General features: G+C 34.3%; 1 protein-coding gene across 1 annotated transcript; it reads left to right on the top strand.

Moving 5' to 3' along the window:
- Positions 1-1,981: 1,981 nt before the first annotated feature.
- On the top strand, positions 1,982-3,592 carry LOC127091400 (uncharacterized). Its single transcript, XM_051030031.1, has 2 exons — positions 1,982-2,443; positions 2,636-3,592. Exons 1-2 carry the CDS (start codon positions 1,982-1,984, stop codon positions 3,590-3,592), a joined length of 1,419 nt encoding a protein of 472 aa, XP_050885988.1.
- The last annotated feature ends 9,865 nt before the right edge of the window (positions 3,593-13,457 follow it).

The raw sequence follows: 13,457 nt of genomic DNA on the forward strand, positions 1-13,457 counted from the left end.
TACAAGGAGAAAAGCAGAAGAAACTCATCAGGGAGCTGGAAGATGAGAAGAAGAAGCATCTGACAGTCATAGATGGTCTAAATGGTGAGATAACCTTGCTGACCTCTAAGCTAGATCAAATAACAAAATCCATCAGAATGTTGAATAAAGGAACTGACACTTTGGAAGAGATTCTAAAGGTGGGACAGAAATCAGGAACCATGTCTGGTTTAGGCTTTGTTAAGGAATCCTCAACTAAACTCAAAGGCTCAAAGGCCGAAGTTCAAAAAATCAAGCAGAAGTTACAACCAATGTCACAACATCAGGGAAACAGGAGGATTAACCATTAAAAGAAGAAATTTCAAAGATAGAGATGCCATTACTATGGTAGATATGGTCACATAAAACCATTATGTTACAGGTTGCATGGTTATCCTAACCAGACCCCTCAAGTCAGACCTAAGCAGAAGGCATCTAAGCATAATGCCCCCATCAAGAAACAACAATGGGTTGCTAGATTAGCTCACACATCTCTAGGGGCATCTACCAGAGAAGACTGGTATTTTGATAGTGGTTGCTCAAGACATATGACTGGGATGGAGAACTTATTAGTAGATAGACAACCTCATACTACCAGTTATGTGACCTTTGGTGATGGAGTTAAAGGAAAAATCAAAGGTGTTGGTAAGCTGGACAGTCCTGGAGTTCCAAAACTGAATGATGTGCTTTTAGTACAAGGACTAACTGCTAATCTCATCAGCATAAGCCAGTTATGTGATCAAGGCTTCAATGTACAGTTCACTAAGGAAGAATGTGTTGTGAAGAATGGAGAAAATAAGGAAGTTATGAGAGGATCCAGATCCAAAGATAACTGCTATCTATGGGAACCTGAAGTCTCAAACTACTCCTCAATGTGCTCCTTAGCCAAGGAAGAACAGGAAGTGAAGTTGTGGCATAGAAGACTTGGACCTCTTCATTTAAGAGGAATGAAGAAGATCATATCCAAGAAAGCAGTTAGAGGAATCCCAAAGTTGCTTACTGATGGAAGAAAAGTCTGTGGAGAATGTCAGGTTGGCAAGCAAACCAAGATGTCACATCCTACGCTTGGACATCCTACAACATCCAAGACTCTGGAACTTTTGCACATGGACTTAATGGGACCTATGCAGATTGAAAGTCATGAGTTGTCCTCACCTATTATTCCTCAGCAAAATGGTGTAGTTGAATGGAAGAAACAGAACTGTGTATCATTATCCACTGCAGATGCTGAGTACATTGCATCTGGTAGCAGTTGTTACCAGCTGGTATGGATGAAACAGATGCTGACTGAGTACAATGTCACTTAGAATGTCATGACATTATTCTGTGACAACCTCAGTGCCATCAACAATTCAAAGAATCCTATCCAACACAGCAGGATCAAACTTATTGACATTAGACATCACTTCATAAGAGATATGATAGAAGACAAGTGATTACCTTGGAACATGTGGCAACTGCACTACAACTTGATGCCATATTTATAAAGGATTTGGATGTTACTCAGTTTGAAAATTTAAGGGGAAAAGTTGGAATATGTCTTTCTGGGGAATTCTAGCAACTAATGATGTTAGGTATTTACTGTTTAATATTTCAAATTATTAAACAATTGAGAGTATGCTCTGATTGGTCAACAAATAATAGCTATTACTCTTGCAACAAGCGTTACCTCATCCATTGTTTCAACTTTCAATCACGCAAGCATTCTCTCAAAGAAACTTTGCATTTCGACTCTAAGATACTCAGCATGTCTCAACAATCCAACTCATCTTCCTCCAAGAACATGTCTAATTCCTCTAGCTCTGAACCAAGCAACCCTAACAGAGAAGATCCTGTTGCTGACTCTGCGAATATCTCACATGCAAGAAGACCTAAATAAAATGTATCAGGCTTCTCCTCAGCAATCGCTCTTGAGGAACGAACCAAAGAAGGTTCCAGGTATGTTCACAATGCCATTGCCACTATGGTGACTGGAATACTGTCTGGTAATCATAAGGTCCTTGGGGTTTCCATTCCCTTAAACACTATTGAACCTGATAGTGTTGCTTATCAAGAAAATATTGAGTCTTTAGGAAAGAATATCTCTGATGATGTTGAGCAAACTGATCCTCATAAGGAGTCAAATGTTGACAAACCCTTAGATAATGTGGCTGGTGAGGAAGTTCATGTCACTCATGATGTCAGTAACAACCCTAACTGTGAGGCTGCAACAGTAGACCTGGAGGAATTTTCTGATAATGAGTTGTTATCCTCAGTCGTCCCTAGCATAGCCAAAAGGGTTAGGACTAGGAGAGAAAAGAAAACAGTGGCTCAAAGGTCCCCCAAAAAGAAGATTGATGTTCCAACCTCTTCCAATACAAAGGTGGCAGTCGAGAGTTCCCTCAAGAGGAAAGTTCATGGTCCAACCAAATCTTGGAGCAAAGGGGTGCCCAAGAAAAAGAAGACCAAGTTTGTTGTTGTTGAGTCTGACTCAGATGTTCCATGTGATGTCCCTGACACGCTGTCAAAGAAGAAGCCAACCACTAGCAAGCTTGTAGCTAGTGTCCCTGAGGTACCAATTGACAACATATCTTTTCATTTTGCTTCAAGTGTAAACAGGTGGAAATATGTTTATCAGAAGAGGCTGGCTTTGGAAAGGGAATTAGCTCAGAATATCCTGGAATGTAAGGATATTATGGACCTTATTCAAGAGGCTGGTTTAATGAAGACTGTGACTCAGTTCTCAAAATGCTATGAGATGTTGGTAAAGGAATTTATTGTCAATTTGTCTGAAGAATGTGCTGATGGGAAGTCTAAGGAATTCAGGAGAGTGTATGTGCGAGGCAAGTGTGTAAATTTCTCTCCCTCAATGATCAATAAGTACTTGGGAAGGCCTGATGTAGCTCAACCTCAGCTTGAGGTGACTGACGACAAAATCTATCAAGTCATCACTGCTAATCAAGTCAGGAAGTGGCCTCTCAAAGGAAAGTTGGTGGCCAGCAAACTGAGTGTCAAGTATGCAATGCTGCACAAGATTGGAGCTGCTAACTGGGTGCCCACCAATCATAAATCTACAGTTGCTGTAATGCTTGGAAAGTTTATATGTGTTGTTGGAACCAAAGCCAGTTTTGACTATGGATCATATATTTTTGATCAAACTTTGAAGCATGCAGGAAGCTTCAGTGTGAAGGGACCTATAGCCTTTCCCTCTCTCATCTGTGGTATTGTGTTGAATCAGTTTCCAAACATCTTGACAGAGAATGATTCTGTGAAGAAAAGAGACAACCCCATGTCCTTCAATCATAGGCTGTTCCTAGGTACCCATGTTCCTGACATTGTCATGACAACAGGTGAGACACCACGTGTATGCAATCCACCAGGTAAAGTTGTTGTCATTGCAATGCTTAAAGAAACTTGTAGGGAGTTAGAGGCAAGGAAGCTAAACTTGGAAAAATTGATTAGCACTTTGGAGATGAATGAAGGTGATGTGCTTGGTGCAGCTGCTGCAGAAGGAGCTGAAAGACAAGGTGAAGAGGGAGATGCCAGTCCTGATGATGGCACAGATGATGATGCTGACTCTAAGTTAGATGCCTAGAACATTTCTTGTGTTTCTGAAATTTGCTTGTAATTTTATTTTTGGTGGTCTATAATATTAAGTGTTGCTTTGGCAACATTTTTGACAAAAAGGGGGAGTAACACATGTACCCCAGGACAACAGAATTCATTGAAGTTGAAGGTCCTCTAAACAAGAGGTTATGTTGCTGTTTGAAGTTTAACTTCTATGTGTGCTGAGTGTGTTGCTATTTGAAGTTTAACTTCTATGTGTGTTGAGTGTGTTAGCTAATTTAATTCTCTGCTTGGATGTGTGCTTTCCGCTGCTGTGAACTCTGTTGTGATGCCAAGTTGTTTTAGTCAAAAATTTGCCAAAGGGGGAGTTTGTAAATGTTTTTGATTGGCTGCATTTTGTGTTAAAACACTAACTGTACTCTGATGTCTTGACTGATGTCATGACATGCTTGAGTAGTATGCTACAGGATTAGCTAATACAGGATTTACTGAATGTCAAACTGAATGTTATGACATTCATCCCTGACATCAGATACTGAATTATAGGCCATTCAGTTTTTCTGGTATAGTTCAGTATTTATTTCAGGCTGCTGTTTCAGGAAACCAACAGCTGAGCTAGAATTAAGAGACCTAGCATATGGCCTATGTTCTGGACGTCAAACTGAATGTTATGACATTCATTCCTGACAGCATATGCTAAAGTGTAGGCTAGTTAGTTTTTCTGTTTCAGTATTTATATCAGGCTATTTTTCAGGAATCTAACAGCTGTGCTAAAATCCAGGAAACTAACAACTGTGCTACAATTAAGAGACCCAACAAATAGCCTATTTGATAGCACCCTAATATGTGGAAATTAGGTTAACTTGTTTGACCTTAATTTTAGGAAATTCAAGTACAAGGCCCAAGTGCTGTATTATAAAAGGATAGCAATCCTACTTTCAGCAACTCAGGGGTTTGAAGCGTGAAGAATTTATTATATCATCATATTTCACTGTTGTACTGTGATTGTGTCTTGTATTAGATTTTACTTGTGAGCCAAGCAATTATCACCTAGATGATTGCATTGGACTAGGGTGTTCATTGAGTTGTAATTGTTGTGTCACTCTAAGCTTTTAAGCGTGAGTGTTGTGTTTCTTGATTAAAGCTTTTAAGCACAATCAAGAGTTGTTTGAAGTATAACTTCGCCATTGACTTTAAACTTATTAAAGGTTGTAATCACTGTGGTGGTTGAGGGGGGAGTGAGTAGGAACTCAGGTCTTAGTGTAGATTGAAATTGCATTGGGTAGGTCTTAAGTGATAGGATTAAACAGTTGGTTTAAGTCCTGAATTAATACCTCTTATAGTGGATTTCCTCCCTGGCTTGGTAGCCCCCAGACGTAGGTGTGTTTTTCACCGAACTGGGTAAACAATTCTCTGTGTTATTTACTGCCCTTTACATTTACGTTCTGCATCATTCCTGTCTACGCAGAATTGGATGTCATAACATCCAGCGTGACATCGATAGTCTGTTACTAGAATTTCAGAAGCAAACATAGGAAGAGGAGAATATGATGATGAACCTGTGCTATTGATTGCTCATGAATCTGATGGTGGATATTTGGTACGCTGGTGGTATATGGAAAATGGCGCTCAAATCACATAAGTGGAAACAAATAATGGATGATTGATTTTGACTCTAGAAAGAGGACAAAAATCAAATGTGCTAATGATAAGTATGTGAATGCTGAAGGAATGAGAAATGTCAAGGTCATAGTGAAGAATGGAAAAACTGTTTTGATCAAGGATGTTTGATATATTCCTGGCATAAGGAGCAATCTGATGAGTGTAGGTCAGTTAATTGAGAAAGGTTTTTCAGTTACTATGAGGACAATCTCTTGAAGTCGTATGATTCTGATCAGAAGCTGATTATGCAGTCTAAATAGGGAAGCAACAAAACATTCAAGGTGAATGTGGAAACAACTGAAGCTAAGTGCCTTAGTGTGGAAGGTACTGAAGTTGATAGTGATCTGTGGCTTAAGAGATTGGGGCATCTGAACTTCAAAAGCTTAGGAAATAGTTATGTAAGTTATGAGTGCACCTAAAAGGGGGTGAGTTAGGACTTCGATTGATTTTTGGTTTAGTTAAACTTTGATTTTAACTTTCTAGTTTGGTGGTGTTTTGGAAAACAGTAAAATATAGAAAATAAAGAACATCGAGAATTATCCTGTTTCCCCTCACAATTCGAGAGTACTTCAGTCCCCTCATAACATGTAAGATATTTTATTATAGTTAGATCTTCCTAAACAAGAATCTAACCAAGTTATCAAGAACAATCCTCTTGAAACTTGTTACACAAGAAAAGAAAATAATTCTCCCTTTTCTTGTAACCTTATCTCCAACAATCCTGGATGATAAGCAACTACACCTAATATCAAACAATCCTTGATACTTAAGAATTTGTAAAAAAAAAATAATTTGTATAAGAAGAAAGTTAGTATAATGGACAAGTCTTAATCAAATGACTAAAGTCTTCTTCTCTTTCAAATATGAAGATTCAAGAACAAATAATCTCTAAGTGCTCAATGATGCTTTTAGAATGATATGGAAGTTTTTCCCAAAAAGCACCTGAGTATGAATGTTTGTATAAAAATTATACAGAGAGTTTTGTAGAATTTTTATTGAAAGAGGTTATAGTAAAATGAAATTTGAAAATCAATTTATAGAGTGAAAACACCTCTTCAAAAATTTTGGCAATGATTGGTAAAAAAATTGGCTGAAAATGAATGCATTTAAAATGAAATGTTACCATGAAGTGGTTTTGTGAAAAGGTGTTTAGGATTAAGCATTTTTCAAATTTGTCTCAAGTGCAATCGATTGCACCAAAATAAAAATCGATTGCATGAAACGTTAACAAGTGAAAAAATAGACATGTGGCACAATCTAGATCATCTAATTTATCAAACGCTCTAAAATTTTCAAAAGGTAGAGGGACATTGGCACAATCCGGTTCCGTTTCTGACATCTTTAAATTTAATACTGTAATTCCTAAAGTGTAGTAAATCTTTCAAATAGAAGAAATATTATATTTTTTCTAAGATTTTAATTGAAACATATGAAATAGAAGTGAAAGAGACATTGGGCTTTTGCACTCTTAGAAAAAAAATACTTTAAATAAATTAAATATTATAACTTTTTTAAAATTAGATATTCATTTTTAATTTAAATAAAAATAAAGATTTAAATTCATATTGATAGAAAATGAACTCTATATATTTAAAAGAGTTATTAGAAAATGTATTTTAAATAAAAAACTGTTGTGTATTAATTTTTTAATTTAAGTTAGGCAACAATTTTTTTTGGAAGTTAGTCAACAATTTATTTTGAAGTTAGTAAACAATAAATTAAAAATTATACTACGAGTCTGCAATAAATATTTACTCCTTAAACACTAAATCATGTTCATTAAAAAAAGTTATTTGTCTTTTTTATTAAAGTTATTTGTTATTTAGTGGACAATTGATTAGGGTTAATAGTCCGGTTTGGATTGGTTTTCTGTAAAAGAAAAAGGTATGAATCGATAATATATTCATCGGTTTGTTTTGGTTCGATTTTTAATATTTTTTAAAAACAAAACTAAATCAGTATCAATTGATTGGTTTACATCGCTCTTTTTTTTTTAATTATATTAATTTGTATATTCGTTGCTATTTTGTTTTTTTAATGTATTTTCTGTTATTATTTTTTAAAATAATACATTCCATATAATCTTAGTTGTCTATTTCATATTCAATTTTTCAAATAAATTACAAGTTATATTTAATCCATACCAAACACTGACAAACAAAACACAACAATAATAACAAAAAGATGTTATACATAAAAATTAACATGTTTCAACTACAAATACACATTAAAACTATTTTCTAACTATATTAGGTGAAATTTCTCGGCATAAGTAGAAGCAAAAAAAGAGTTAAAAACTAACCAAGAGAACTTAAAAAATGAAGAATGATAACTATAGTTATTTGTTCGGTTTGTTAGATTGTGATTCATATCAGTTTCATTTACATGTAATTTATCTTGCATTTGGATTTACTTTGATTAGCATATAAGTAGAACCTAACTTCATTTATAAGCATTTCTTTTCATAATAGAATTTCAATTTTAGTTAAAGTTTGTTAGAAGTATTATTGGTCTGAGGCCAAGAAGAAACATGGTGGTTATCAAAAGTATTCTGATGAGAAGAAACATAACTTTGCTTGATATGACAATGAGCATGCTAAAGGAGAAGAACCTTCCTCGCACCTTGTAGGGAGAAGTTGTTGCCACTGCAACATATATGCTTAATAGGTGTCCAACTAAGAAGTTGAAGAAAATAGTTTTGTAAGTTATGAGTGCTCCTAAGAGGGGGTGAATTTGGACTTTGATCGATTTTTGGTTCAGTGAAACTTTGCTTTTAACTTTCTAATTTGATGTTGTTTTGGAAAACAGTAAAATAGAAAAAATAAAGAAGACCAGGAATTATCCTGATTCCCCTTACAATCAGAGAGTACTTTAATCCCCTCACAACATGTAAGAGATTTTATTATAGTTAAATCTTCCTAAAAAAGACTCTAACCAAGTTATCAAGAACATTCCTCTTAAAACTTGTTCCACAAGAAAAGAAAATAATCCATCATTTTCTTGTAACCTTATCTCCAACAATTATGGATGATAAGCAATCACACATAATATCAAATAATCTTTGATACTTAGGAATTTTTAACAAAACAATAATTTGTATAAGAAGAAAGTTAGTATAATGAACAAGAATTAATCAAATGACTAAGTCTTCTTTTCTTGCAAATATGAAGATTCAAGAAGAAATGCCTTTAAGGGCTCAATGATGCTTTTAGAATGATATGAATTTTTTTCTCAAAAAGCATCTGAGTATGAAAGTTTATATGAAAATTATGCAGAGAGTTTTGTAGAATTTTTATTGAAAGAGGTTATAATAAAATGAAAATTGAAAGTCAATTTATAGAGTGAAAACAACTCTTCAAAAATTATGGCAATGGTTAGTAAAAATATTGGCTGAAGATGAATGCATTTAAAATGAAATGTTGTTATGAAGTGGTTTTGTGAAAAAGTGTTTAGGATTCAACATATTTCAAATTTGTCTAAGGTGCAATCGGTTGCACCAAAATAACAATTGGTTGCATGAAAGGTTAACAAGTAAAAAAATGAAAAAATAGACACGTGGCATAATCTACATCATCTAATTTATCAAATCTAAAACTTTGAAAAGGTAGAGGGACGTTGGCACAATCCAGATCCATTTATGACATCTTTAAATTTAATATTGTAATTCCTAAAATATAGTAAATCTTTCAAATAGAAGAAATATTATATTTTTTCTTAGGTTTTAATCAAAACATATGAAATAGAAGTGAAAGAGACATCAACCAGAAAGCAGGAAAAGAACTGTCAGTCACATTCTTGTGATTGATACATGTTTTTAGGATTTTGCCCTATTAGAGAAAAAAAATTACTTTAAATAAATTAAATATTACAATTTTTTTCAACATAAATTATTCATTTTTAATTTAAATAAAAATAAATATTTAAATTCATATTGCTAGAAAATAATCTCTATATATTTAAAAGAGTTATTAGAAAATGTATTTTAAATAAAAATTATAACATGAGTCAGCAATATATAATTACTCCTTAAACTCTAAACCATGTTCGTTAAAAAAAGTTATTTGTCTTTTTTTTAATATTAAAATTATTTATTATTTAGTGGACAATTAATTATTGTTAATCGTTCGATTTGGATTGGTTTTTAGTAAAAAAAAATGTCTGAATCGATAACATATTCATTGGTTTGTTTTGGTTTTATTTTTAATGATTTCTTAAAAACGAAACTAAATCAATATTAATTGATTGGTTTACATTGCTTTTTTATTTTAATTATATTAACTTGTGTATTCTCCGCTATTATGTTTTTAATGTATTTTCTATTATTATTTTTTAAATAATACATTCCATATAATTTTATTTGTCTATTTCATATTCAATTTTTCAAACAAATTATAAGTTATATTTAATCCATACAAAACATTGACAAACAAAACATAACAATAATAACAAAAAGTTGTCATACACAAAAGTTAACATGCTTCAACTTCAGATACACATTAAAATTATTTTCAAACAAAATTAGATGAAATTTTTCGGAATAAGAAGAAGCAAAAAAAAGTATAAAAAAAAGAGTTAAAAACTAACCAAGAGAACTTAAAACATTAAGAATGATAACTATAGCTATATGTTCAGCTAGTTAGATTGTAATTCATTTCTGTTTCATTTACATGTAATTTAACTTGCATTTGAATTTACATTTACTTTGCTTAGTATATAAGTAGAACCTAGCTTCATTTATAAGCATATCTTTTCATAACAAAATTTCAATTTTACTTAAAGTTTGTTATAACTTCTTTCTCTCTCTCTCATCTTTATCTTCTTCCTCTTGTGTACCATTAATTGATATCTATAAACCCGATTCGGATCCACGAGAGACACCAAGGAAAACACGGATGAACAGTGAGACGTGTGTGATTGATTTTGTTTCTTGAATTCATGTTGAATTTATAATCAGAATCAGAACAGAATCATATTTTCTGATTTTGTGGGTTTGGGAAACACGAGTGTTTGGTGAGATTTGAATGAATTTTTGCACAAGATCAAAGATGAATGGTGGAAATAGTAGTTTGAACAAAAAGGTTCAAGTATTTGATGGAAAGAACTGGAATCGGTGGATGATTCAAATGCATGTGTTGTTTGGAACACAAGATGTTCTTGATCTCGTCAATGACGGTTATGCAGCGGTTGTAACGGATGCAACCGAGGCACAAAGGAACAAATATAGAGAGTTGAGGAAGAAAGATCATAAATCTATATTCTATATCCATCATTGTATGGATGTGAATATGTTTGATAAGATCACTAATTCGACGACAATGAAGGCTGCGTAGGACACACTGGTATGCTGCTACAGCGGTGATGCATCAGTGATGAAGGTTAACCTTCATCCTCTATGTAAGAAGTATGAGAATCTCAACATGAAGAACAATGATAAGATACCAGATTACATCTCCAACGTGATTCTAAACACAAATGAGATAAAATCTTGTGGATAAACTCTTTATGGGCAAGTAATCACTTAGAAGGTATTGAGATCCCATATTCCTCAGTTTGATTACATTGTTATAGAAATTGATCATTCTAAGGATCTTAGCACCATGAGAATTAAAGAGCTGTAGAGAAGTATAAAGGTATAAAAGTTGTGTTTGACTGAGAGAACATCTAAAAGAGAGGTAGAGCATGCTCTAAAAGCATCTTCTTGTAAGAAGAATTAGAAGTAATCTTGGTCTGAGGCCATGAAGAGACATTGTGTTTATTATAAGTCAAAAACCTCTAACTATGATGAGAAGAAACACCATAAAGGAAAGGATAATTTTGACAAAAAAAGGCTCAATATTACTGTTGTAAGAAGTTTGGTCACTTTGCTGATGACTGTTGGTCAAACAAGGAAAGGAAATCAGAAAAAGAAAACATTACCAGAGGAGAATCTGATGATGAACATGTGTTATTGATGGCTTTTGAACCTGATGGTGGTTATTTGGTAGACTGGTGGTATATGGAGTCTGTCTGCTCAAATCACCTAAGTGGAAACAAATAATGGCACATTGACTTTGACTCTAGAAAGAGGACATAAATCAAATGTGCTGATGATAAGTATCTGAATGCTGAAGGAATGGGAAATTTCAAGGTCATAATGAAGAATGGGAAAACTATTTTGATCAAGGAAGTTTGGTATGTTCTTGGCATAAAGAGAAATCTGATGAATGTAGGTCAACTATTTGAGAAAGGTTTCTTAGTTACTATGAAGGACAATCTCTTGAAGAGTTATGATTCTGATCAGAATCTGATTATGCAGTATAAATAGGGAAGCAACAAAACATTCAAGGTGAATGTGGAAACAGCTGAAACTAAGTGCCTTAGTTCGGAAGGTACTGAAGGTGACAATGAGTTGTGGCATAAGATATTGGGGCATATGAACTTCAGAAGCTTAGGGAATCTGAGTTCTAAGAAGCTAGTACATGGTATTCCTAAGATTGTGAAGCCTAAGAAGTCATGTGATATATGTATGAAAGGTAAGAAACCTAGATTTCCATTTGCATTAGAAGTAGCTCCAAGAGAAAGACATGCTTTAGGAGTAGTGCAATTTGATGTATGTGGACCATTTGAAGTACCTTCACTTGGAGGAAACAAGTATTTTGTGTCATTTGTGGATGAGGTCACAAGAATGACATGGGTAACACTCATCAAGTTTAAGCATGAGGTGTTTGTTAAGTTTCAGAAGTTCAAGGAGAAGGCTGAAAAATAGAGTGGTCAGAAGCTGAAAATTCTCAAAACTGATGGTGGAGGTGAGTTCAACTCTACAAAGTTCAGAAGGTTCAGTGAGGAGAATGGAATTGAGAATGAGGTTACTACTCCATACACTCCTCAACATAATGGTCTTGTTGAAAAAAGAAACTGAACTTTGCTTGATATGACGAGGAGCATGCTAAAGAAGAAAAAGCTTCCTCACACCTTGTGGGGAGAAATTGTTGCCACTGCAGCATATATGCTCAACAGATGTCCAACTGAGAAGCTGGAAGAAATAGTTCCTATTAAGAAGTGGATTAGAGACAAGAAAAATGTGATCAATATACTTACCTCGCACATAAGATGTATAGGTGCCTACCTCGCCAAATGTCGTGTTTGCATAAAATTCTAGACCTATGTTTTTGTTGGCATCACAAATCAAATTGTTGAAACTTACCCAATGTCTTTGTTACGGCATCTCCACCACTTCTCCAAAACCTTGAAGATCTTCACAAGTGAATTCTCTCTCCCTCATAATATGATAATCCACCAATTTGAGGTACTTTTAAGCATGAGCCTTAGAAAGAAATTTAAGATTGGGGAAGGTAGGAGCATTAGGAGTAGGGGCAGCTCTTGAGGATGAGCCTCTTATTGATCTTCCTCTATTTGAAGCCATTTGTACCTATAACAACACAAAAAAATACTACATAGAGAAAAGAATTATGTAGAGATTATGCTCAAATGAGTTTGTGAAAAGCAGAAAGAAAGAAAAAGAATTATGGGGAAAGTGATTTGAAAAACCGCTATTTATAGGCCAACTAGTCGTTACCCATCGCGCACATTATACATCCATCGTGTGCGTGATGATAATAGTATTCCAAACGTCTCTCTGTAACATCTATATCATACGCATTATGCATATATCGCGTGTGTGATGATAATGGTACTCTGATTCTCCCCAACGTCTCTATCGCACGTGTTATACACATATCACACGCGCGATAGATCTCTATCATGTGTGTGATATGTACTTACTTAAATAGGTTGCCTCCCATCAAGCATTTTTTTCCATCATTAGCTTGATGGTCCATGCCTAAGGCACGTCAGGAGAAATGGATACCCTCACGCTGATCACTTCACTTGTTTCCTTGCCTTTGTCAACTATACCACCTTTTCCCTCCAGCTCGTAGTAGGTCTTCAAATCCTCCACATACGGTGTCCAATCATACACATTAAAAACCATTTTTTCTTTATTGAACTTCAAGATAAGTTCACTAGTTTCCACATCTATCAAAGCCTTACCGGTTTCCAAGAACGGGTGTCCGAGAATAATCTACCCTCCTGAATCTCCTTTCATATCAATCACCATAAAATCTTCAGGAAAAACTAAACCATTGACATGCACTAACACATCTTGTAAGATACTAGGCGGGTGGGTAATAGATGAATCAACTAAAGTGAGAGTTATGTTACTCAATATGATCTCACCCAATTTCAAATATTTA

The sequence above is a fragment of the Lathyrus oleraceus genome, chromosome 1 (assembly GCF_024323335.1).
Source record: "Lathyrus oleraceus cultivar Zhongwan6 chromosome 1, CAAS_Psat_ZW6_1.0, whole genome shotgun sequence".
NCBI classification, from domain to species: domain Eukaryota; kingdom Viridiplantae; phylum Streptophyta; class Magnoliopsida; order Fabales; family Fabaceae; genus Lathyrus; species Lathyrus oleraceus.

Bases quoted from the DNA above. Each gene is read 5' to 3' on its own strand.
- LOC127091400 (XM_051030031.1), top strand. From the start codon at position 1,982: ATGGTGACTGGAATACTGTCTGGTAATCATAAGGTCCTTGGGGTTTCC. The intron at 2,444-2,635 runs GTGCCCAAGAAA...TATGTTTATCAG, and splicing joins CCAAATCTTGGAGCAAAGGG to AAGAGGCTGGCTTTGGAAAG.